Here is a 27,138-nt window from a genome sequence, read left to right as displayed (position 1 = left end):
GTTCTACAAATGGCACGATTTGTTTCACTTCCTAGACGACCTCAGGTATGTGAAAATATTATCTGAAAATTATCATTTTTCACGAATGCTCGATATTTTCGATTGCTTAGTTAAGCAATGAATACAGGTCAGCTTCAAATTTTTATGTGAAGCGAATCTCCATACAGTAGTTTATGAGCATAAATAATCTCGGGCTTCTGGGAAAATGGTAAGTTGCCAAAAATGTATCGTAAACTTGGCCCAAAGCGCGCTCCGTTATTGAGCTCTTACGACGGCACCAGATTTATTCTCGTTCCATATGCTCTTTGGGAAGCTAGATGGACTCTTCCCCTCTAGCACCAGACAAAGAAAGCGCAGAAATGTCGTCTGTATGTGTCAGAAAGACGCGCGGAACGGGCAACACTTTTTGATGTTTGGGCCAAGTTCGAGGCGCCCCCAATGCTCAAGAAAGCAAAATCTGGAGAAAAGAAGTTTATAATATACGTCCACACCCATAAAGGAATGTATACAACTTTTCGTCAGCAAAATCTAAGAGGGTCGAGCTACACCTCTGTCCTGTTCTGAAGCTAGGTGGTCAGTCACTGCTCGATAGCTGATGCGGCGTTCCTTTGCCTGACGCGGCCAAGTCTTGATCGCGCTCCACACTTCATACCTAGTGGCCGCATAGATCCTGATGTTCTTTCTCACGCTACCTGAAAAATGAAAACACGTTCAAGGCCCCAAAAGAAGTCCAATAGCTAAAACCCCAAGAATTCTGTTGCGTAACACCATTCCGCAAACTCACGTTAAGAAATGTGCGTGTGTCCGCGAGCAAGAAACACAAAATATGCACATTTCTGCAATCATAGGGCACAGCATCTTTTTAACACGAAGCTCAGCTGTCTCTTTGAGCGTCGTGGTGTCTGCTCTTCAGAGGGGAGATGCCACGCGGATGCTTGTCAAACGCTCGGCTTCCAAGCAAACGATGTGACTGTCCTGCAACTGCTCTATTTTCTAAAAGGTGAGTGGTCTGCCATCGTCCAGCGAATAACGCAGGATTGGAGTAGACTATTTGTGTAGCTCTATTGGATGAATATGTGATTAAGCAAGCACCCAACATTTTTCTTTATATGCGAGCAGTAAAAATTTGAGTCCTAACATCATTTGAGTGAAACATGAGAAGTGGAGAAGAAGCATACGAAAAACTGTGCTTGTATTACTGGTGGTGGTTTGAAAAATAAATATAGTCCTGCTTACTGGTAACGTAATTGTGCTGACACACATTGCCTTTGTCTTGTGGATGAACTGGTACAGCTTGTGGCGTGCTTGTCTGGAATCGACAGCTTGCGGTTTATCCTCTCTGAAACATACAGGTCCCACAAGGAAATTTCTTCTAACTTATAGACACATACGGCATGCTTCCTATTAAGTGTATACTAGTTGAAAGAGACAATCTTGCTATGCCTGGGGTTTCCCAGGAATAAAGAGTCTGTTCATTCCACTGCTGTCGGTGTCTTCCGGTGCAGCGGTTGGGCAAAAGACGGGTTGGACTCAACCCCGTGTGGGATTTAAGGGGGCAGAATCCTACAAAATATCTGGCGTAGTCAGGTATAACCCTAAAGAGTCAGGCCCTACATATACTGTGTTCACCATGAGCAGAGCCCGATATTTTAGGGTTTAACCAGATTATTCCCTGTATTTGCACCCCCAAATTAAAGGTTGCCTCTTTAGTTTGAGTCCACATTGAACGAAAATAAATCCGGTCTTCTCAATCTCAATCAATCTTGAGTTTTACCAATAGAATTGCATTCGGTGAAGCTGATACTGAACTGAAAAACGTGGTACTGGAAAGATGCACACTGGCTTGTTTCGCAACAATTACAACTACATCACAATTCGTATCAAACCATCACAGTTCGTTGAAGCAACACCAAATTTCCCTCAAAATTTAGCACAAAGGAATGTTTCTACCTGGAATCTGCATGAATTTAGAGCACATTGTTATTTCTCCTATGTTTACCCACAAATTTGGAAAAATTATTTCCCAAAAACTTTTCGCTCGTGAAATGAGCTCATGTATTGACACAATAGTTTTAGCGGTTTCCGCATAAGTAGCAAAAATGTCTGATAGAAATGATTCACTAGTGCTAATGCTCCTTGGATTATAGAGTTGGAGTGGACAGAAACTATGCAATGACAATTATTATTTTCAAACTGTGTACACAGAACATAGGCATTTCATGCATTATTGTATCATACAAAATGTTGCTAGTTCAACACATCTTAAGATGTGTGAATGGTGCACGACTACAGCGTTTACAGGCAGCTCGAACAGCTAGGGAATTATATCAGAACTGGTCCCAGGAAGAGCACATTGCTGAACTGTGATTTGTAATGGAAACCTAAACTAGTAAATTATGTTATGCTATGCTATTACAGTCGTCGACTAATTTTTCGGGCATACCCGATTATTCGGACGACTTCGCAGACGGGAACAGGCCCTGTGAGTTAATGTATAACAACTTTCAAAATTTGGGACGGCGTACAGTCTATCATTCCATATTTCGGACTCTCTTTGTCCAACCAGCGAGCGTCCTTAACGGTCACCAGCTCACGTCATGTGCATGATGCAATGCCAAGGTCAGCGTACTTCATATATATTCCTCGTGACCCACTGAAATCAGATGATCTACATACCAAACGTGTCTCCATTTGTTCATTAAGGGAGTCGTTGAACTCCTCCTGATCTTCACAGGATGCAAATGGAGTTGGTACCAGAGGGGCTTCAGCCACAGCGAGGTCTGAATGCACAAGTTGCCTAGACACTTCATGAAGGAGATCGCCTTGTACCTGCTGTGCAAGTCGCATGATGTGAACGATACGCAAAAGTTTTAGAGAAAAAAAAGTGGTACAGCTCAGACGTACATTATACAGAAGAGAGGGAACGTTTCATCCCACCAATTACTTCCACAGTTGCAGGAACCAGTCAGTTCAGCACCAAATACTTATTCTTAGCATTAACATTGCCTTGAGTTTGAGGGGGAAAACACAGGGCGAACACAGGACGAGATGAACAGATAGCAGATTCAACACCAGCTAGCTTACCTGCTCCTGCTACTTTCACCTATTCTTAGTTGTTGCCACTTTTCCTCTCTTTTATGGTGTGGGGGCGCGCTTATCGCAAATCGCAAGCGCCGAGAGGGAGGGTACCCTCTCAGACAGCGTAGATAAAAAGTGTGCGCATCAGCTACACGGGAGAGATGCGAAGAAGCCAGGACAGCAACGACACAAAGTGCGACAGACAAGGATTCCCACTGATGTGAGAGAATGAAGCTTCTCATTGCTACGTAACTGTGCTGTAACTGAGTGCTGTAACTGAGTTCCTTTTTTTTCGGGGAGGGGGGGGGGGCGGGCTTGTTAATTCTTATTCGAAATTTTTACCTCATGTTGCCACAATCCTTGAGCCATTATACGAACACTTGCAAAAAGACAAACGCTCGGTATGGTCACGCGAATGTGCAGCAGCATTTTCGAAAGTGAAAAACTTGCTGTGCAGTTGAGAAGCGTCGCAGCTGTATTATCCTAGTAAGCCTGTGCGGTTGACGTGCGATGCTTCAAAGACACCTCCGAGTCAGGTTCAGTGCAGACTAGCATGGTGCATCGGAACTGTTGGACAATGTGACACCGAATTTGTTTCTATGTCAGACGGAAGTACATCTTCAAGTGAAGAGGGTACAAGCTCAAGTGATGAAAAAGTTCATGTTGACGATCAGGGTTATGGTCGCCACGCGAGTGATCAGCTGAGTACCAGTGAAACTGATGAGGGTAATACAACCAGAGAGCTCTCATCTCGTGAGCGCCAGAAACCGTATATGTTTACTCATGACCGTTTGGGTACCCCACGTCCAAATTAAGTGAAGAGGAGTGTCGTATTTTTGTACTGCAAGTTGATGCTTCACCCACCACTTGGGGGTGTTTTGTTGGGTATGAAAGAAAAGAAACATTGAAAGACAGTTGTTGGTATCTTGGCTTCCTGCCTGTCATGTTCTTCCCGCATGATAAGGTACGACAGTGACGACACCATTTTTTCTCAGTGTCTGTGTAGCAGCTTTTTGCCATCACAGACACATACACAAAACATGCGTGCCTTCAGCAAATTCTGCAATCTGATATATAATTTATAATTGCACTCACTTTTCACAACCCAGTAGAGCCTCTATGTTATAAACCCTCACATATTGATTACAAACAATATTTGAGAGAACTTTCTAATGAATGAGAATGTTCTAAGGCTGGAACAACATAGAAAGACAAATACATACAAAGCCTCAAATCTTTCTCAAATATTTCTCTGCAACTGTGCCTTTTCACCTTTCTTTCGCAACCCCCAGTGACAGCTATGCCAACAAAAATTGTCCGTTTGTCCTTTGTCCGTTCTTTCTCTTTAGAATTAGTTACTCTCGGTTTGCAGGTTTCCCATACAGAATAACTCAGCCAGGTGCTCGCCCACTTGGCTATCTGCCGGTACTGCACATTTATCGGCTTGCTTATGTTGGGTTGGGAAACTAAAGCCAAAATGCAAATGAGAATCGGGATGTAACCCACGTTGCTGAGACGGGAGGGCAAACCAAATTTCAAGTCTATATTTATTTCTAATTCTTTAGTCCTTATTCCTTAAAATAATTCTTTGAAAGGCACAAGCGCTCGTGCAGACAGAACACGACCTTCGCATTATTGGTGTCGGGCAGCGGTATACCTAGTTAACAGGTCAGGTTCTACTTCAGTCAGCGCCATCACTACAAAGCACGTGCCCATCTGACATGGATTACCTGTCGCTCTTTCTGTGTGCTTCGTACCAGTACCTCGAGGAGGCGAAGTTTACCTCCGCGTTGGAGATAAATGCAATACCTTTGTGGAGGGACGTTCTAGCATTGGTGTCACATGTGCGCCAATCACGTGGATTATTTTTTTAGATGTTTACGACTTTCCAACTGTATTCTCTTTGGAACGAGTTCTTCCCTAATGGAAACCACCTCTTCAGAGATAGTGGAGACAAGTTGTCTGCAACAGATCCGTGATTTACCTTGGGTTACCGTGTGGGACCACTTCCTCGATTGCTAACCGTCTAGACACCACCGAAACACACCTGTTTGTTTGTAGATGAACAAAAGGGGTGAAAGCTGCTTTAGGGACGAAATTCTGGGGAAAGTGTCCTTCAGGCCACGCCATGCGGAAGCGGAAGCAAGCAGGAATGTCGGATGGCCGAATGGCCAGGTGGTTTCAATGAAGAGGTTGTTTTGTGTGTGTGTGTGTCATTTATTTGTGTCTGGCGAAATGTCATTTAAGGAAACGCCACCTTGACGGAAGCGAGAGAAAACCTCAAGATTTTGGAGGCAGAAACCGCCCGCAGATCAGGCGGGGCTTGGGCGACATTCGGTCGGGGCAAGTATGGACGAGCGGGTACGTTACAGTAAGGTGTGAAAAGTACGCTCAAAGTGTAACGAGCTTGAAGCGTGATTTGGCTTGTGGTGTGAAGTGAAGTGATATGCGACGGAAGATCAAGGAAACAAGGACTGTGAAGGAAGAAGAAGCAAGGACCCGGCGAGCCCAACTCGGAAGTCTTCCCACCCCGCAGATAATACTTTTACTTGCTGTATTGACGTTTAGAGCCTGAGTGGCATTTCGAATATAGTTTTGTAAGTGCCTGTGTGGCAGTTTGCCAGTTTTTGCAAGCGCCTGTGTGGCAACGGTTGGTGTAAGAACCTGTGCGGCTACGTATTGGTAACTGTGCTAATCGGAAGCGCCTGTGTGGCAGAGAAGAGATTTGCAGAAGTTGGGTCATATTTGTGATTCAAATAAATGTTTCTTGTGTTTGTTGAAAACATGGCTCCTCTCTCGTGTCGCTTACACGCCTAACTCCCAGTCCCCACCGTGCCGGGGCGGATCCAGACCGTCGGTTTGGGGGGGAGGGCGGTTTCTTTGTCGGAGCGCTTAGTGGGGGAGGGGGAGAGAGAAATCTAATGTGTAAGCTGACGTTTTGGGGGGGGGGGGGCGATCGCCCAACCGCTCCCCCCCCTTGCATCCGCCACTGCCACCGTGTAGACAGGTCAACAAAAACCTGATCCGGAAACGCGCGAATCGCTCCCGTGACAAATTAGTGGCCTCCGCGACAGGATCTGTTACCGTGGGCGACAACTGGTGTATTGGTTTGGGGCAAACACACGAGAGGAGGACCTTGTAAAGTGAACATGGAGTTACAAGAGCTATTGTTGGTGGGCGAGAAACTGGGGCTCGAAGGCGCAGCGCTGAGAGAATGAATTAAGAAAGAACGCAACGCGGTTATTCGGACGCTGTTGCTCTTCCAGGCATGACGACTGAACATGTGGCTGAAGGCCTGGTTGAAATGTTGATTCGAACGGGAATTCCCAAGGAGATTTTGAGCGATCGGGGTCCTGCGTTCGTTTCAGAGGCCATGAGCAAAGTCGCCTTCTCTCGCTCAAGCAAATCCATACGACGCGATACCACCCAATGGTTAACGGGCTCGTGGAGAAATTTAATGGTACTATTAAGACCATGCTTAAGCGGATGTGCCAAGAAAAGTCAAACGAATTGGACAAATATCTTGCGCCCTTACTATTTGCTTACCGTGAAGGGCTCCATGCGATTCTAGGGTCATCACCTTTTGAATCGCTGTATGGTCGCCATCTGAGAGGCCCCCTATCAGTATTGAGAGAACTATGGACAAATAGTGACATCGAGAATGACGTCAAGCCGACGTTTTTTGAACTTCGCAATAACCTTGATGAAACGTGCAAGGTGGCACATGAGGAGCTAGAGAGAGCGGGTGCAAGGTACCGCTAGTACTGCAACAGGAAGGCTCGGATGAGAAAGTTGCAAGTGGGAGATCGGGTGCTGATATTGCTGTCAACTGATCGCAATAAGCTGCTCATGCAGTGGAAGGGGCAGTTTCCTATTCAGAGCAAGACGGGCGAAGTTGACTACGCAGTGGATTTGTGCCACACAACTAAAGTGTTTCATGTCAACATGCTCAAAAGATATGAAGAGAGGAAGGAGCAGCAGTGTGAAGGGAAAAGTACGGAAGCATGCAGTGTTCTCACCGTTGACGGAAGCGAAGGGCATGATTCTGTGCCTATGTTCAATCTCGAGCAAAAAGAAAGATTATAGGCATGTGATGTTCAACCAAACCTGACGCAGCAGCAACGAAAGGAAGCTGGGCAGCTTGTACATAAATTCCAGGGAATCATGTCTTATGTGCCAGTGCAGACCTGCGTAACTACTTGCCAGCTGGCGATGACCACTCCCACGCCCGTACATACTGTTATGGTATGTGTCGTCCTGTCAGGACGGCTCGACGTAACAAGAGCGTACCGTGAGGCCGGTTGCGAGTCGGGAAAAAAAAGGAAACTTTATTCTCCGTCGATAACACTTAAATACCACTCGGACGGAAGCGGTGCACGCCGCCATACTTCCACCTTGATACCATCAAGGTAAACAACATGATACGATAAGGCGCGTATCATACATCCCCCTTTCCCTCCAAAGCTAAGTGGAAACGCTGACGCTGTTTACATTCACCATGTACTATTAAACAAATCGAAAAACATCTCTACTTTGTAGATGTGAAATACAATCAGAACCCAAATATATCAGGCGGCTTAATACATCGTCGGCTCTTCGTGTGCCTGTGGGAGTCATCTGAACACATGACATCAATGTTCTCAGTCACTGGCACGGTCGCTTGCTTCACTTGCTGTCCCTGCATGGTTCGTTGAATCAGGCAAACCCGTGGCTGAGCTCGGGGTTTCTTGGCGAGAAACTGAAGTATCACTTGTCACGGAGAGGGCATCGTCACTGTTAGAGGTGTCTTTCTTATACGCTACAAGATGGGTCCGCGTTAGACGTACTTCTTTGCCCCTCGTAGCCACCCAGAACGATCTAGGAGTTGTAGCTGTACTTTTGACGACTCCTTGGCGTTTAAGGTCTATTATCCATAGCCTATCTCCAACTTCGACTCGTGGCAGATGTCGAACACCATGTCGGGTGTTGTACCAGGTGGCTTGTTTGAACTTTAACAGCTCCTCCCGCTTCCTCAGGTCATCGTAGTTCGGCGTCTTGGGCAAAAGTACTTCAGGAGAGATTGGGATAGTACTACGTAACTTGCGGCCCATCAGAAGTTTCGAAGGGCTGTAACCGTTGGCCAGGGGAGATGTCCGGTATGCTAAGAGCGACTCATAGGGATCATCTGTTTTCTTCAAGGAATTCTTGATGATTTTCACTGCCGCGTCCGCGAGGCCGTTACTCTGGGGGTAATGCGGACTCGATGTAGTGTGACGAAATTTGTATGTGGCGGCAAAGTTCTTAAATGCTGATGACTGCGCACCAGAAAACTGTGGACCGTCGTCAGAGATTACCTCATCAGGAATACCGTGGCGAGAGAAGATGGACTTACAGTGTTCGAACACTGTTTCCGATGAGGTGCTTCTTAACAGGGCGATTTCAGGAAATCGTGAGTAATAGTTGGTCACAACCAACCACCAACGACCCTTGATGAAGAAAAGATCCATAGCGACCTTCTGCCACGGTCTTCGGGGGAATTTCGTCGTCAAACACGGTTTCTTCCTATTCAGCGCGTGCTGCTTACACGCAGGGCAACTGCTGACAAAAATACCGATATCATGTCCTATCCCGGGCCAGTAGACGCTGTCCCTCGCCCTCGCTTTACATTTTACGATGCCTTGATGCTCTAAGTGGATCTGTTGTAAGATGTACTTCTGATATGATAGGGGTACGACAATTCTACCTTTATACATCAGCAAGGAGTTCTCGAAGGCGATGGCGTCCCTATATTCCCAGAAGTGTTTGAGTTCCGGATTTAGGTCACGCCGAGATGGCCATCCTTGAGTGCTGAACATAACCAGCGTCTGGCAAGTTCTGTCCTTTGTTTGCTCCGTGGCGATGGCCTTCAGACTCGTTGACGTCACAGGGAGGGTTTTCTCGAGCAGATTGACGTAGCAGTGAAGTTCTTGCTCCAGTGTCGAAGGGTCTGCATATCGGAGTGGATTGCGGGAAAGCGCATCTGCAGCGATCTGCTCCTTGCCAGGAACGTATTCTACGGTGTACGCGTATCTCATCAGGCGCATCCTGATCCGTTTTAAGCCGTCGCGTGAGATCATCCAAGAACTTCGTACTTAGGATCGCGACGAGGGGTTTGTGGTCGGTTTCAAGGCGGAACTCTTTCCCTATGAGGTATTCTTGGAATTTCTCACATGCACAGGTGAGGGCCAAGCCTTCTTTTTCAATTTGAGCGTAGCGGCGCTCTGTTTCTGGGAGGGTTCTCGAAGCGTAGGCGATCGCAACTGGCGACCCGTCGTCTTGTTTTTGGAGGAGGACCGCCCCCAGGCCATACGAGGATGCGTCTAGCAGAGACCACTGTTTCTGTGTTAACGTCATAAACTCCCAGCACCGGAGCAGCCGAAGACAGGATACTCTTCCATCGTGAAAAGGCTTCTTGCTGTGGTTTTTGCCATACAAAACTCTTGTTTACTGCTTAGCATCAAAGTGAGCGGTGCTAGAAGGTCCGCCATGCGTGGAACAAAACGACCCAAGTATGTGGCCAAGCCCAAGAGTCGTCTCAGTTCGGTTTTCGAGGTTGGGGCGGCGATGTTCTTGATGACTTCCAGTGCTCTTCTGTTTGGACATACGCCATCCTTGCTAACCGCGTTTCCCAGAAAGTCGATCGTGTCCACTCCGAAGATACACTTTTCTGGATTTAGAGTCATCCCTGTCCGTGTTAGACGGTCCAGTACTTCATGGAGACTTGCGTCGTGGGCTTGCTGCGTTGAACCGAAGACAAGCACATCATCCATGTGACATATTACTCGCAGGAGTCCCTCGAGGATTTCCGACATACGCCTCTGGAAATGTTCGGGCGCTGATGAAATTCCAAACGGGAGTCTATTGAAGCAGAACCGGCCAAAGGGGGTTATGAAGGTTGTGAGTAGGCGACTGTTGTGGCTTAGCGGAACTTGCCAGAATCCGGCATTGGCATCAAGCTTGGAAAACACCGTTGCCCCCGACAATCGTCCCAGTGTGTGCTCCACCGAAGGAATGGAATGCCATTCTCTTAAAACAAAGCGGTTCAGTTCCCCGTGAGATCGACGCAAACACGCACCTTGCCGTTTTTGTTGGGTACTATGACCATTGGCGCGCACCATTCGGTCGGCTCTTGGACTCTTGATATTACCCCTAGACGTTCCACGTCTTTCAACTCCTGGCGTGTTGAGTCATATAAACGCAGCGGAACCCTTCTTGGCGACGTTACCGCAAAAGGTATGGCTTCCGGTTTCAGACGGAGATGATAATCGCCATGCAGTATTCCAAGTCCCCGGAATAGATGTGGGTAGTCTCCTTTCGGATCCCTTGGGTTCGCTTCGACGCTGCCCAGCTGGCCAAGTAAACGTAGCTTTTGAATTGCCGGCTTGCCTAGTAGGTTTTTCTTCAGATTCCGGATGACGAAGACGTTCTGGTCGGACGCCCTATCCTGACAGACAATGTCCAGTGTTGTCACCCCGACTACTTCCAGTTGCTTTCCATCGGGCCCACATAGTGTGCGATGAGGCGGGCGCAAAGTCAGTTCTGGAAAGTGTCTCTTGAGACATGTTCCTGATATGACGGATTCATCTGCTCTCGTATCTATGCGAAATGGTACGGGGGCCCCGTTAACAGAAACGTTACGGTCCCATTTCGATGATGATGTAGATGATGATGCAATTCCGAGGAACCCCTGCACTGCGACTGATGGTCTTCCTGAACGACAAACAGCAGCAAAGTGACCTCGTTTGTGACACTTATTACACGTCGAGTCCTTTGCTTGGCAGTAGGTTCTAGGGTGAGAAGTGCGTCCACACCATGCGCACGTTCGTTGCTTGCTGGAGTTCAACTTACGGCCATTGGCTGAAGAAGGCTGTTGAATGTGTTCTTTCGGCGCCCTTGAAGTATTGGCAAGAGTCTTGTCGCACTTGATAGCGATACGAGAAAGCTCAGCATCATCGGCGACTGGGTGCATTTCTGCTTGTTGAAGCTTTACGCTCTCGTATTGGCGTTGCCGTTGTCAAAGCCTTTTCCCATGTTAGCGTCGAATCTAACTGCAACTTCTCCGAAAGTCGTTTATCACGAAGTGCAACCACAAAACGGTCATGTAGCAGCTCTTCGTTCAGGCTACCGTATACTCACATGTCTCCCCCAGCTTGTAAAGTGATGTCGCAAAATCATCAACTGATTCTGCTTCTGCTTGCACTTTGCTGTTGAACACGGCACGTTCATATATGACATTCCTACGACTAAGTGTGTGACTAAGTCTAAGCGTGACTAAGTCTTTCCAACTGGTTCTGACACCATGTTATGTTATGTGCCGTACCGTCAGGACGGCTCGACGTAACACGAGCGTACCCTGAGGCCGGTTGCGAGCCGGGGAAAAAAAGGAAACTTTATTCTCCGTCGATAACACTTAAATAGCACTTTGACGGAAGCGGTACACGCCCCCATACTTCCAACTTGATACCATCAAGGTAAACAACATGATACGATAAGGCGCGTATCATACACATACCAAACAGTATCCACTGCCATTTGCAGTTCGAAAGGCCGTAGAAGGGGAGGTACAGGCCATGCTTCGAATGGGAATAATTGAGAAGTCTCCTTCCGTTTACAATTCCCCCAGTTCTGGTTGTACGCAAGCCACACAACACTCATCGGCTGTGCGTTGATTTCCGAAAATTGAATGATGGATTAAAAGCAGACGCAGAACCTATCCCAAGAGCAGATCACCTGTTAGCGGAAATTGTGAAGAAGAAATTTGTCAGGAAGCTCGACTTCAGCAAAGGTTACTGACAAATACCGCTGGACAACGAATCAAAGCCGATGACGGCAATTTCAACAGCATCTGGGCTGTATCAATTCAGAAACATACCGTTCGGATTGAAGACGGCGCCGGCAATCTTCATGAGGCTGATGCGGAAACCATTTGATGACATGGTATTACGACGCTACATGCTACAAGTACTATTACGACGACGTCATCATCACTAGCGACACTTGGGATGAGCATATTGTGGCTCTCAGGGCAGTATTTAGAAAGATCCGAAATGGTGGACTCACAATTCGGCCAACTAAATGTGAAACAGGCCTCGAAGAGGTTACCTTTCTGGGGCATATAATTGAAAAGGTTATGTAACTCCACTGACGAAGCTGGTGGAGAAGATGCAAAACGCCGAACGACAGAAGGCAAGATCGGACATTTCTCGGGCTCACGGGCTATTATCGGTATTTTATCCCACACTATGCTGAAGTGTCAACTTCTCTGACAGAGTTAACGAAGAAGGGGAGCAGCAACAATGTAGATTGGCGGGATGAGCATGAAGCGGCCTTGAACGAGCTCAAGCGTTTGCTGACCGGGGCAACGATCTTGCGCCTGCATGACCTAGGAAATGAGTTCATCTTGCGGACCGACGCGACCAAAAGCTTGGGAGCAATCGTTTTACAGGAGCGTGATGGCGTTGTGCACCCCGTCGCGTATTCGAGTCGCAGACTGTTGCCAAGGGAAGCAGCATACGCAACAGTCGAACGGGGAGGTCTAGCCCTCATTTGTGGTATTCACAAATTTCATGCATATCTGTATGAAAAAAGATTCGTGCTGCAAACAGATCATCAGCCGCTTGTATATATCAACCGTAAGAGACACGCGAATACATGTGTTATGCGCTGAAGTTTACAGTTGCAGGAGTATGATTTTCGTGCAATATTTAAAAGGGAGCGAGAAAGTAGGAGCAGATTACCTTAGATGCTCTCACTCGTAAGCGTGTATTGTCTCCAGGGCAATGTGACCATGTGTTTATGCTATTTGTATTTACATTTTATATTGCATGTTCCTGCAATTGCAATATGTATACCTTTGTTTCTTGCCGCCCTCTTTCCTTTTTTCGTTTTCTTCCTATCTTTTCGTCCCCTTTCCTTTTCCGTTCCTTTTCCGTTCCTTTTTACGAAAGGAATAGCAAGTCGGCCTTTGCCTGACTAACCTTTTCTTGTTTTTTTTTTCTCAATAAACATATCCCCCCTTTGTTTATCTTTGTTTCAATTTGGAGTTTTAGTGTAATAGATGCCACAAATTTGACTATGTGTATTATGTGGAAACAAATTTGTATTTAATCTACGGTGTCACTGCGAGTTGAAAAGTCCTATTCTGGCTTATATTGTGTATGTCATATTTCATCATTGTCGCACATGTGTTTGTTTGTAAATATTATTCGCATAATATTCTTGTGTTGGGACCGGCTTCTCTGCCGGCTAGAGAAGGCGGTGAAATATCGAAACAGGCGCGTCACAGGGTGGCGTAATATGATGTTTCCGTAGCCGTCACAAGACCGGCGCCACTGCTACGATGACACAAAAAACAGCGCAGAGACAGGACATGACGTCTGCTCTGTTTTTGTGTCAGTATGTACCAACTGGCGCACACCGTTGCTCTGACTGGTACGATCTTTCTGAGTTCAGTTAAGTTGAGACTCAAGAAAAAAAAAACATAGAGAAAGAGACACTCATTACGATTGCCGACTACTCATTCATCTCTCAGGAAAAAAAAAAGGATAACTACCATAAGAGCAACGAGTGACATATACACTCCGCCAGTCACTCGCACACACTGTCCACAGACGCTGTCACACAAACTTTGCTCGAATTATGAGCCAAGTTGCATTTTAAAGCGGCGCAACAGCCGTTGCTCGAGATAATCACCTCGTTTGTAACAAGGTGTCCTCGTCCAACGGCGGGATGATGAACTTTGTTTTCTCGTTGTCTTATGTTCCAGGAAAATACATTTATTTGCGAAGCAGCAGCTTGTTTCATACAGGGTTCGGGTCCTGTATACCGTGGTCTTGCAATACCATGGCGGCGCACTTGGCTCCAATCATCATGGCGGGAATGTTCGTGTTTCCAGAGGTGATGTTGGGCATTATTGAACAGTCTGCTACTCGAAGATTATGGATGCCCCCTCGAACTCTGTCGGACAAGCAAGAGGAGATCATGAAGACAGTTATATTGCTTATAGTCTTCTTGACATAGGGACGCAAGAGCACAAGAGCAAAATCTAAAGCCTAAAATATACCACAAGTTGTTCATCTGACTGCACGCTCTCAACAAAAAGGGATGCAGCTTTCCAGATTAAGTGTTGCGGTTGACGACTACGCGACATTTCCAGTGTTAACATGTGCAGACTACCAATGTGTTAGAAGCAGGGAAGGGTAACGGTAATGACAACGGAAACAGAAACGGTATATTACCGAAAGTGGAGATAGCAACGATAGCGGAAACGGAAACGCATACCACTGTCGTCCATTACCGGACACAGAAACCGAAACGAAAAGTATCACCGGTATTGAATTCGGGTAATGGCTATTACTGTTGTGCGATGACATTTCAGTGACTTTTCATTACATTTTTGTATTTTAATGACTCCATTCGCTGTAATACTCTAAGTACTACACGAGAACATGAAACAAAGCGCAGTATTGGATATTGAGGGTGCATCACTCGCTTGCCTACTCGTGACATTACCTATCTACACAATATCAAGACATGAGAATTACACAACATAGACTCCACGCACTCTACTCCACCATAGCACGAGGATGACAGCCATATGATTTTTTTTTTCTTACTTTCTTCATTTCACCGTGGCTATGCCAGTATTGTGTACTACTGAGTGCGTCCGCCTATGAATGCGACATTGGATGAAGGTTACGCCCATCTTGGGTTGCTGAACTCAGAGTGACTGAAGACATGTTCCTACACTTCTTTGAAAATCTTGCAAGATGTGCGCATCCCAACGACGTAAAATTACTCGTCTAGTGTGTACGCGTGACACCGAAGCAACGCTTGGGCAAAACAGGGCGCTGACAGAGCCGAACGGGCTGTCCACCCGCAGCTCTGTAACAGCCGTTCCATTGCCGGAAGCAGTATCGGAAACGTAACGGAAACGAAATTAAAAGCTGGTATCAGAAACGGATAAGGGAAACGAAAATATAGCAGTAACGAAAATGGAAACGGTAACGAAAATACGTTCGTTATCCTTCCCTGGTTACAAGCTCATCCTGGATTATCCGAATTTTAGTGCTTTTTGCCAGCTTCGTAGTGGCGGTTATACGCGTAAGATACTATTTGCAGAAAATAGTATATGCGCCAGCTGCAACACATTCCCGATATGACTTTGACAGTACTGAGAGTTCCGCTACTGATGTCGACACCGGATGTGGTGACCACTTTCCCCGATATATTTCGCACAACAGACGAACGAACTGGACACTACGTATTTCCTGCCGGCCTCCAAACATCTGTGCACACTGGTATGTACCAAGACGCCCTCTCGGAAGCCATTCGTTGTGCTATTCAGGACGAGGTGGTCCCCTCTAAAAGAGTGACAGGTCATGTTGGGCATTGTATAGCAATTAACCGCCTTATGGCATTACGTCGCAGACTAGAAAGAACGGCTCGTCGAACAGGGCAACTTCCTACCGCTAGGTGAAAGCCAAAGTAACAGGATAACTTATGAAAGAAGACCGAAAGCCTTGGCGTAAGTTTTGTCGACACCTTTCGCCGTTTCACAGAGCATCAAAGATCTGGAGGACAATCTGAGCTCTGAAGGATGCATCCCCATAAAAGAATCCTCTCGTGGCATTGGCAATTCTTAAGGGTGTAGACGAAAACACACCAGCGACAGATTTCTCCGTCCTACTAATTACACGTGCAGACTACCAATGTGTTGCAAGTTCATAATGAATTATCCGAATTTTAGTGCTTTTTGCCAGCTTCGTAGTGGCAGCTATACCCGTATGATACTGGTTGGAGAAAATAGTATCCGACATCGGCGGCTGCTTCGACAACAGCAGCTTTGTTCAGAGCTTGACGGCCGAAATTCAGCAAGACTGGCCTCGTCCACAGGAGTTGGCGGTCCGCCAATACACTGTAATCGAGCAAAAGACGGTGTTGAAACTTGTGAATGTGGGCTCATCCCCGCGAGCAGATAACATCACTTATGCCACACTCTGAAACCTTGACTGCCGGTCACTCCAAGCTCTCCTTCATGTTTATAATACGTCTTGGCAACAGGGATCCCTATCATTTACCTGGAAGGAGGCGTTAGTTGTTCCCGTTCCTAATCCAGGCAAACCACCAAATACCCTGTCCTCTTTCCGCTCTGTGAGCCTGACCAGCTGTGTGGGAATGGAGAGAATGAGCTGTGTGGGAATTCGGATAATGGACAGAATGGTTTTGCATCGTCTCGATCGGTGGCTCGAGAAGCAATGTGGGTTCCGTCACAAAATCGCAGGCTTTCCTCGCCAACACGCTCGTGGACACCGGCGTATCGATGTATCAGTTTTCCTGGACATCAAGCGGACCTATGATACCGTCTCGCACGTTTGTGTGCTGGACGCCTTGTGCTTTTTTGGAGTATCTGGTCGACTCTTCAGCTGGCTCGACGATTTCCTTACGGACCGGTCTGTAGCTTTCCGCACATCCCACGACCAACGTCCTACATATCCTGGTCATCAAAGTGTAACCCAAGGAAGCATACTGTGTCCTATACTCTTCAATGTGGTAATGGCAGGTCTAAAATCGATAATTCCTCGCAAAGTAGGATTCTGTGTGTATGCCGATGACGTTGCCTCTTGGACAGTAGGCAAATCACGACCAGCCATTCAGTGCCGTTGGGAGCTACCCTTACATAATGCCCATCTCTACCTCGCGCGACTCTGGATGGACATTTCGCCCGAAAAGTGCGTCGAGCTCCCTTTCACCCGCAAGGTTATGGGAAATTTCCCTCTTTGGGTTGGTGCAAAAAAGCTCGAGCCTGTTCGTTCCTCTTCCTTCCTTTGTGTGATCATGAACTCGGACCTGCGCTGAGCTCGCCACCTAAAGCACCTTGGTAACAAAGTGCAGCGATGGTGGTTCACGCGGCTTTGGTGAGGGCGACTGTGCTTTACGGCCTTCCAATCTTGCACAGGATGTCTACAACGTCATTAAATACGCTTCGGACACTGCTTGCTCGAAGCCTTCGTCGCTGTCTTGGCGTTCCAGGAATAGCCGAAACACGGCAAGTCCTGACTGAAGCTGGTGGGCTCACGGTGGATGTTCTCCGTGAGCGTGAAACGGCTCGACACTTTCTGCGTATGGGTGCCCGCATTCCCCGTCATCCACTCCTCAGAAAAATTCAATACCCTCCTGACAGTGATTTCCTTCGGATAGCGCAGAGGACACGCGAGGCTCTCACTGGCTTCATAGCGAAGGACGTCATACCACCGGACACTCCTTGGTCTCTGCTCTGCCACCCACCTTCGTTGTCTTCCAGACTTACAGGCAGGGCCGGTGGTAGGGGCGTGCTGGCCCTGAGGCAAAGGCACATCGCGGGGCCTGTTTCACACAATTAAGTGCATACTTGATATTTAAAAGAATGTAATCCTTGTTGAGGGCTTCGTGCGCGGGGCCTATGCAAGCGCGGGGCCTAAGGCGGTCGCCTTACTCGCCCCCCCCCCCCCTTCTATCGCCGGCCCTGCCTCCATGAGCGAAGAGATCAGATTCCCCCCCCAAGTCCTTCCAGCCCATTTTTATACTATGGTAAACCTGAAATTTTCTACCTCTGCCGCAGCATACAGTGATGGCGCCTCTCGAAATGGCAAGTCCGCCACGGCATTTGGCATTCCGTCCGAAGGCGTAGTGCAGGGGCGTCGCCTTTCGCATCAAACCTCATCCACAGCTGCAGAACTCTATGTCATACTTTTCTTTCTGCAGCACATCGTTGATTTTAACCCGTGGGAATGGGTCGTATTCACTGACTCCACATCTGCGCTGCAAGCAGTCGAAAATCCTGGCATCCGAGGCTCATCCGCACCGTTGGTGTTTGATGTATTCACGGTTTACAACCTTGTCTACGAAGCATGGCACAGGCTTGTCCTCCAATGGGTTCCAGCCCAGTGCGGCGTCGAATGGAACGAACTGGCCGACAGCGCCGCAGATCTCTCGCCGCGTCCATCACTCGTCCCGGAGATGGACGCGTACTGCACTGGTGAGAGGAGATCGTCGGTCCATACTTCGACGCCGCGTGACTGCTCTCGCTTACCGCCAATGGACCGCTGGCATTCACCCCCAGCCATGCTGAGCAGAGTTGATCCAGCGCTCGCTGTCCGCATGCTTTGACATACCTTTCCCCAAAATGCCGGATTAAATCATCGAAAGCAGCTCGATGTGGCTTTTACAGCACAGTGGCGTTATCACTTGAGGCAAGTCGACTTTCCCCAATGCAGACACTGCAGTGCTATAGAAGGTCTAGAGCACATTCTTCTCCATTGCCCACGCTATCAAACTTCCCGTACCGTACTCTCAGGATCCCTTAACGAGCTGGACTCTCACTCCACCCCCCACCCCCCTCTGTCACAAAATTGCTTGGTCCGTGGCCACATCCAGCCCACCAACGTTCTGCCCTCAAAGGTATCTTCGCCTTTCTGGACACCATAGGACTTCGATCCTTATTGTGAAGGGACTCATTATTTCTTTCTCCGCACCACCACCAGCAATGGGATAGAGTATCGCCCCTGGCGATGAAACTCCCCATTCATCATCTCCAAATAAAGTTGTTGTTACTGAGAGTTCCATCTTGCATCGTGCACAGAAATCGACAGGGATCACAACCCACTATCACAGATCTACAGCTGTAGGGCAATGCAAACGTATAGAGACACCACGTTCATTGAGCACTTAGAGGTATAAGATATTTTGTTAGGTTTGTGTGGCGGATTTGCTTTGTGCGTTGTATACATCTGCAAGTTCGAGAATTCCGACAAGATGTGTTTATAAGAGCTTATGCAGAACTATTCAGCGTACTTTCCGTGGAAATGACAAAAGAGAGAAAAGCGCCAACATCTTTAGTCCGCCCCGAACCTTACAATTTTAAGATATATTCGCCGTCGTTCGCATATCGAGCCGTTGGTAGAACAACAATATATTTGAAGGCCGTCTATATACAGATAATATGATGTAGATGCTAGAGCGACACTGGCTACAGTGTTGATATTTACAAGAAATAATGCAACATTGAGAACGAATCCCTGCCGACACCGTTCTGCTGCAGGAATGAACGGGATGAAGTTGTTCCCCGTTGAATTCTGAACGTTATCTGCTGAAGGTGATCAGAGATGCACTATGGGAGAGGCTTCGCAAAAACGTGCGGAGGTAACAGGGCGACATCAGTTCATACCGTATTGTCCGTACAGTATTATATTTCAGTGAATACAATTTCTCATCTCCAAGTGGCACGGAAAGTTAGAAAAGGGGTATATTCCTTTGACTGATTAAGCGTTCCTCCACTGAAAATTAGTCCAGCAATAGTGGGATTCATCTCATCGGTATTCCTCATGTACGGTTTTCTGCAGGCTTTCCTTTTACCGCAAGCGAATATTTTAAAAGGAAATCAAGGAAGCTGATGACTGGTCATTCATGTTGCACGAAGAAGTTACAGAGCGCGTGCCTGGATAGCAACCCACGCCCACACAAGACTACTGGTGACGTCACGCAGGATACAGAAGGTAGAACTGGCGAAGTTTCGTACAGCAACGAACAGAAGTTTCGTTGCTGTTTTGAGCTTCCCAGCTTTTTGGCAACAAACGAGCCCCCGACTGCCAAACCAACTGTATTTCTCATTTCAGAAGGGCGTATCAAACTTATTTATACAGCCATTACAATAGCTTCGGATTGCTTCGTACTGTATAATAGTGTAAAGATATAGTTTCGAAAAAAAAAACAGAACAGTGAGGTTCTGCAGGATAGCGTATCGGCACACAGGAGGATAGAGGTACACGGCAGGATAGAGAATCATAGATTTTCCCAGTCAAAGAGAAATAATATGCAGTGATAGAGTAGTTAGGAAGCAAACTAGCTGGTGATATATGGCGAATTCCATTGTGAGAGCTATGTTCGCCCCGCGCTGGCTGGGGTGACGTGTTTGCTCCGAGCGGGGTCGCACAGGTTTGCTCTGTCCACGGTATGCTAGCATTCAAGGTACGATGCGCGCTGATGCCTAGCGTGTGACACGCGTGCTTTTTCCGGTTTGCTTTGATCACGTGGGCTTCAGTAAACTGCTTCGGTATTGCACAATATAATGACACACAGCGGTACGCACCGTTATGTCCACTGTTCAGGAGACGCAGGACCACCTGCGTGACACACGAGTAAAAAGAAAAACAATAGAAAGCTCGAACCTCATGGCCTCACTTATCGCCCGCCTGCCTCCTCTTCCGTGTCGTCTCCCGCTCAGGTTTGCACCTCCTCTACGAATGGAACATTCAACGCATGTTCTCTCTGCCAATGGAACAGTTTCTGTCCCAGCTCTGCCAATGGAATGCGCCAATAGCTTAATACTGAAGAAACCCCGAGACGAAAAACCATTGATACTTCATTGTCTTTGTCCCATTTTTCCGTGTCCCTCGTCTCGGGGCTTCTTCAGGAATAAGCAGTGTCGCCTCGCCAAGAAAGTTTTACTTTAGTTGATTATGTCAAGGCACATCTTCTCAGTAGCGACCTCCATATCGGTAACTGGGTGTGTGTGTGTGGGAGGGGGGGGGTCCCCGAAACCCATCATTTGTAATAAACGCTTAAGAATAAGGCATTCAAGAATAATCCGCTTAAAAAAATACACGGTTCGAAATATATCTCCTAAAATAAACCGCTTACTATCCCCGCTTAGAGATCACCGTTTAATAATCCACCATTAAAAATAAACTGTTTCAAAGTCCCCTCACCGGGTGTATCCCGTTTGAAACCATTAAAAATAATCTTTCAAAAATAATCGCCGAAATATCCCCGTTTAAATATAAACGCTAAGGAATCCACGGTTAAGCATATATCGTTAAAACGAAATAGTTTCTGAATCCCCCCAAATCCACCCGGGTGGTCCCCGAAATCCACCATTAAGAATAAACGTTTAAGAATAAAACATTGAAGAATAATCCGCTTAAAAAGCACACGTTTAAAAATATATCTCCTAAACTAAACCGCTTACTATCCCCGCTTAGAGATCACCGTTTAATAATCCACCATTAAAAATAAACTGTTTCAAAATCCCTTGACCATCTAGCACGGAGGCGGACTCATTGCAATTTACGCAGGGTTATATCATGTTATGTTATGTTAGGTTAGGTTAGTTTGGGATAGCTGAGGCTAGTTTGGTCCTGTGACGTTAGTTTAAGCCGCTTGCTTGCAGTTCACCTTGATTTGGGCCATACAACATGACTTGCAACTGTAGGGTGGATTTGGGGGATTCTGAAACGAATTATTTTGAACGATAGATTCTTAAACGTGGATTCCTTAGCGTTTTTATTTAAACGGGGATATTTCGGCGAATATTTTTGTGCGTTGATTTTTAAGTGTATATTCTGGGAGACATATTTTTAACAGTGGGTACTTACGCGTTTGTTTTGAAAAGATTATTTTTACTGGTTTCAAACGGGATACACCCATCCACCCTACGGTTGCTATAGGCGTAAATTGCAATCAGTCCGCCTCCGTGCTAGATAGTGAGGGGATTTTGGAACAGTTTATTTTTAATGGTGGATTATTAAACGGTGATCTCTAAGCGGGGATAGTAAGCGGTTTATTTTAGGAGATATATTTTTAACCGTGTATATTTTAAGCGGATTATTCTCGAATGTTTTATTCTTAAACGTTTATTTTTAATGATGGATTTCGGGGACTCCCCCCCCCCTCCCCACCGGGCGTCTGCGTGTCAAGTCGATGTCAACAAAACCAAATGATGTACGCGAATGCGATTTGGTGTGGGTGTGTTTCGATAGGTTTCCTGGAGGACAAAGAAGACGACTCGGAGACTTAGAAGTCGGCCTAGAACGCACATTCGCCCGAAATCTCGACATACGGTACACCAAAGTTAACGCCCCTCGCTTAAGACGGCCTGTATGAGCTACCACCAAGATCCCATCGTCCCCGGCCGTGTTTATTTGAACCCGCGGTCTTGGGATCAGCAGAATGAAACGCTACCGACTGAGTCACCGATGGCGTCTGGAGAGACGTAATACGTCTCTTCGATTTGGCCTGCACCGTCGGCACTAGCTCAGGGGAGTTCCGCTGTGGTGCCAAGAGTGTGCGCCGCAGACTGCTGCGGTGGGGGCGCACACTGGCGGTTCCAAAACAAGCAAGAGTGTACAAGTGCAGGCCAGTCGTCTGCTGCATGGTCCCCTGTCCGCATCGCGACCATTCTCACGTTCTTAATAGTTTCCTTTATTGTATACAGGTTTGTGTATGTTGTACTTCGTTCGCTTCACAAGTCATTCGAATAATGGGGAATTCGGGTGGTCATTTCATGGCAACGCGGCCTACTGTTCAGGATCCGCTAGGCGTCCGAGCTGGACGCCTAGCTGTTGCCAACCGAATTGGCAAAAGCTCATTACGAGTAAGTGTCGTTGATCGCATAGCAGAGATAAAACGAAAAGGGCGTGTTGGTTGAAACATATAGTGAAACAAGCGCGCCAATCACGAAAATGCAGGAGAACACCAGCTTTTCCGTGGCGTACTATCCTCTCTTTTTCTTTTCACACATTTGTTGAAAAACCCTCTCTATGGCACACATTGCTTGTATAAGCGGATTACTCATCCGTTCACCTTGCATACAACCAAAACCAGAACGAGTTCGAAAAAGTAACCTAAATAAACGCTGTAATGGATAGGTAAGTAATGTGTTGTTGTAGTTGTTTTTGGACTTTTGTGAAGTGCGTCCTGTGTGCGTGCACATGATGGCAATATGTCCTGGCTTGCCACAGTCGTAACACGATTCGTGGCGAATGCGACACGCTGCCTCATCGTCGTTGAAATTCCCACAGCGAAAACACTTTCCTGTAGTTCTAGTTGACTGGGAGACCTTAGCCACTACTGAGGAGTTCAGATCACTGGATCCAGCTTCATCTGCTAGCAAGATTTCGGCAAGCCGTAAACCAGTCCCAGTGGCGAGATTCTTCTCGAGTACAAGCTTCGCTCAAATACCCGAACGAAGTGAGAACGTGTCGTGTTGTCTTTTTTTGTTGCGTGTCTCAGGTTTTATCGTCGTTTTACAATGTACCAGCTCGCATGCACCCTCGCACTCTTACCACTGACGCTGATCTCGTATGTCGACTATGAAGACTGTGAGCAATGAACTGGCGCTTATGTCTGCTTCGGTGTTCGCATTCACAACTCCCAAGTATGTCTCGTAGGAGGTTCAGAAAATCCTCCACAGTCTGGTTTTCTTCCTGTCGAGTAAAGAATAACTTTGCCCTTTCGAACTCTTTGTGTTCGTCCAGTACTGTTCCAACTGCTAGTTAAATAGGCCTGAGTGCCTAGGTCATACTAGGATAGCGCTCATAAGAGGAGCGAAGAATTTGAATCAATGCTGGGGAGTTCGTCTGGCGGAGGCGCCACTTGATGGCTCGCTGGCTTGGGTTGGCCGTCCGCTGTGTTTGGCCGGTTTCGGTTTCGAGATGGGCTCTGCCGGCCGTCCCGTGGAGCGCCCTTGACTGCAAAGAGCGACCGCTTGGGGGTGCTTACAAGGTCTGGGACTTCCTGCCCTTCTGGCATCCCTGTGACCCGACGCCGCCCGGAGCAACGAACAACAAGCGTGGGCGTCGGGATCCCGGACGGGCGTCGACGGAACAAACACGAAAGGCATTAAGGTGTGAGTGGGTTCCTCAGTTATTAAAATACGCCCCTGTAAATGCCTTGCAAAGTTGTCATCGCTGCTGCAGTCATTCTTCGATTATCGGTTACAGTTCGTCAAAAACAAATACCGTAATTTCACACGTATTTTGTTTTCTCACGGGCGCTCTGCGGCTTATCTCATGACTATTTTGCTCTGGTATTTTACGCGTACGCCGGTTTTAACGAAAGGGCCAACAGTGTCTCTGGAACAGCACCACCCAATTACTACCGCACCAGCACCGCAATCACCGCACCAGTACCGCAATTAGCACCGCACATTACTAAATTTAAGAATATGTTTTCGAACCAAGCCTGGGGTACAATCATAAAGGAAATTGATGCAGATAAGGAGTCTAAAATGTTCCATTCGAAGATTGGAACTATACATGATTCATGCTTCCCAAAAAAGAACGCAAGAAATGCAACAAAATTAAAAAGCCATGGATAACGAACGAAATGTACGTAGCCATTAAACGTAGAAATGAAGTCACATTTATGAACACGAGCAAATGACCAAGTCTTCGATTGGGACGTCTGTGATGTCCCTCGGCTAGTGGAGATGGTACAACCGCTTGAGAACGGCCGCATCCAAGGAGAAAATGAGCAGACTTCTGTTGTCGATATCAGCAGGTAGTCGCGCAACTTGGAAAACGGCTCTGAATAAAGCTCCCACTCGTCCCTTCCCCGATCGAGAATTCCAGGCCTCTCAAAGCGAAGTTCCGTAGAACGCTTGTTGTTTTGATCCTGGTGATCCCCTGCATTTGAAGCGGTAGCCATTCTCAGACTCGGCAGAAGAAGAATCGCTCGTCACCAATTTGCCGTAGTCACAGAGGACATATCCATTTACTCCGAGGCCCGCATACGAGGCCCATCCGCACCCCTAGTCACAGATGTGTTAATGGCTTACCACACTGTTTACGCAGCAGGCCACAGGCTACTTCTCCAGTGGGTTCCAGCCCACTGTGGTGTCGTATAGGGAACGAGCAGGCCGACAGCGCCGCAGAAGCAGCACTCTCGTATCGGAAACGGACCAGTATACTCTTCTGCTGAGAGGAGACCACCGTTCCATTCTGCGACGCCTCGTGACACCCCTGGCTTCCCGCCAATGAACAACCGACATTCTCCCCCCATCTATGTTGAGCAGAGTTGATCCAACGCTCGCTTTCCGCATGCCACGAAACCTCTCGTTAAGATGCTGCCTTAATCCACCGAATGCGCCTCGATGTGGCCTTTACAGCTCAGTGGCGTTACCGCTTGTTACAAGTTGACTCTTCCACCTGCTACCACTGTGGTGCTCTTGAGGATCTGGAGCAAATTCTTCTTAATTGTCCCCACTACCAACCTTCACGAATCGCACTCTCCGAGTCTCTTCGTCAGCTGGGCTCTCTCCCCTTCTCCCTATCGAAATTGCTTGGTCCCTGGCCCAATCCAGCCGAGCAACGATCTGCGCTCAAAGCTCTTTTGACTTATCTGGACACCATCGGACTTCGACCGTTATTGTGAAGGGGCTCGTTATTTTATTCCCCACCAGGAATGGGGTAGAGTATCGCCTCTGGCGATGAACCTCCCCAATCTCCAAAGTCAAAATAAAGTTGTTGTTGTTCCATTTATTCGAGCAACCTGAAAGCAGCAGGAAGCCTGAACGCAGCGAGATAGCTTTATGTTGTTGTGTTGGAGTTCTTTTTTCATGTTTCCATTTCATGCAGGACCAAGAACAAGAGGGGCCGTCTACACTCTCGAGGCCCTGTTGAGTGCAACGGGAACAGCACAGAGACCCACGGCAATCGCCTGCGGCATAGCCAAAATAGTTAAACTAAATTCCCTCAAGTCGGAAAAGTACATCAATCCCTTCTCTATATGTATATACCTTCAAGCTTTCATGGCGGTCGTACCACGCCAACCTATGCTGTGGCCACCATGAAGGTACAAGGTCGAGGGGGCAAGATCAAAGGATGGCGTTACTTTTCCCAATCCAGAGACTTTAGTTAAGACGCATTCGAACCAGGGTGTCGAACCCCAACGATACGGGTTCGGTTCGGGTTCATGGTGGTTGCTTTTTGTTCCGCTTCAGTTCCGGTTCGACCACGCCAAAAATCGATGGACCGGTTCAACGCTTCCATCTTATATCTCCCATAAAACTGCTTTTATCAGGAAATGCGTGGCTAGTGGCTTACAGCTGCCATTGACGTTTTTAGTGACCAGGCACCCTTTAGTGAGAGTAAGGGGAAATGTATGAACACTTGCAAATTGCGTCCACGCTGATAAAGCGGTGAAGTCCCGCTACTTTCTGTTCCCGAAATCTCTTTTTTCACACGCATAGCGCCGGCAAGGTACGCGTAAAGGAAGTCTTATAAGAGGACCAGCATTTAGACGACGGTACTTGCCGGCACACTGCATTCGCAGCATGAATCGATCTGAAACCGTACTGAAGCATGTCAAAAATAAGTATGCCTGCTTTGCTCTATCCAAGGTCACAGCAGTGTTCCAGTTAATACACAACACAAAGAAAATTTGTCACTACATAACTGCATTACCAGTTAGCAGAACTACATTAACTTTTCAAACCACTACCAATAAGACTGGCACCGTTTCCTTCTGATTAATTAATGAGTTCAAGCATTGAAATAAACAGCGCCGTTTTAAACTAATTTACTTCACCTGTATACTATGTCCTCCGGCTGCAGGACACGTACGCAAATGACTATCACTGGAAGCTCCCATGATGACACTCTCTGGATCTCCTCCGAGCATTACATCACGGACGAGAACGCGATAGCACTTTCGGGACGCCCTGAGGATCGCGAGTGTTACTTAATCCCAAGAACACACTGTCATTCCAGGGCTATCCTAAAGTTGTCAGATGAGGCAGGGATGGCAGCCCTGAGATCACAAAACCTGATCCTCAGAGTATCATAATACTGCCACTTTGGCATATATGAGATGACGTCCCTCAGGCTCCCTCGCTCATCCTCAGGGGTCAGTTTAGGACAGTTTAAGTACACATGGGGGAGATAACTTCCCTGATTTCCTTGTTTCGACTTGTTTTCCTTTGCTATTTCTGGCCCGCACACTCGCCATGTGCTTACACAAGTCACATCAAATTACAATGACACCAGAGTTATGGCAGCATTTTTTGTTCCAGTGATAATCAAAATCTTGTCAGGGGCACTAAGTCCGCGAAACCCACTAGGAGAGGTACTCGAATTATCTTCCGGAGCCAAAACAGACACTATTTATTGCTTATATCGGTGACTTGGATGGGAAATTCCTTGTTGCAACACATAGAGTCAATGAGAAACAAGATTCATCGCTAGTGAGTTTGTATGGGCTTTATTCAGTGTGGTTGGAATTGGACCC

General features: G+C 47.3%; 2 protein-coding genes across 2 annotated transcripts in view; both read right to left on the bottom strand.

Annotated features, from left to right (window-relative positions):
* Positions 1-7,718: 7,718 nt before the first annotated feature.
* On the bottom strand, positions 7,719-9,140 carry LOC135372677 (uncharacterized protein K02A2.6-like). The gene has a single exon (XM_064606173.1). It carries the CDS (start codon positions 9,138-9,140, stop codon positions 7,719-7,721), a length of 1,422 nt encoding a protein of 473 aa, XP_064462243.1.
* A 4,681-nt stretch (positions 9,141-13,821) lies between these two features.
* Positions 13,822-27,138, bottom strand: part of LOC135372638 (alcohol dehydrogenase [acceptor]-like) — a 32,257-nt gene continuing 18,940 nt past the window's right edge. The window contains exon 6 of the mRNA XM_064606148.1: positions 13,822-14,052. Coding sequence (XP_064462218.1) covers positions 13,896-14,052 — 157 coding nt within the window. The 3' untranslated portion in view covers positions 13,822-13,895. The remainder of the gene's footprint in view (positions 14,053-27,138) is intronic.

The sequence above is a fragment of the Ornithodoros turicata genome, unplaced genomic scaffold, assembly GCF_037126465.1.
Source record: "Ornithodoros turicata isolate Travis unplaced genomic scaffold, ASM3712646v1 Chromosome16, whole genome shotgun sequence".
In the NCBI taxonomy this organism is placed as follows: Eukaryota; Metazoa; Arthropoda; class Arachnida; order Ixodida; family Argasidae; genus Ornithodoros; species Ornithodoros turicata.
Note: the sequence above shows the minus strand (reverse complement) of the source record. Positions and strands in the feature narration are given on the sequence as shown.

Excerpts from the sequence above, each read along its gene's own strand:
- LOC135372677 (XM_064606173.1), bottom strand. The coding sequence starts at position 9,140 with ATGCGCCTGATGAGATACGCGTACACCGTAGAATACGTTCCTGGCAAG.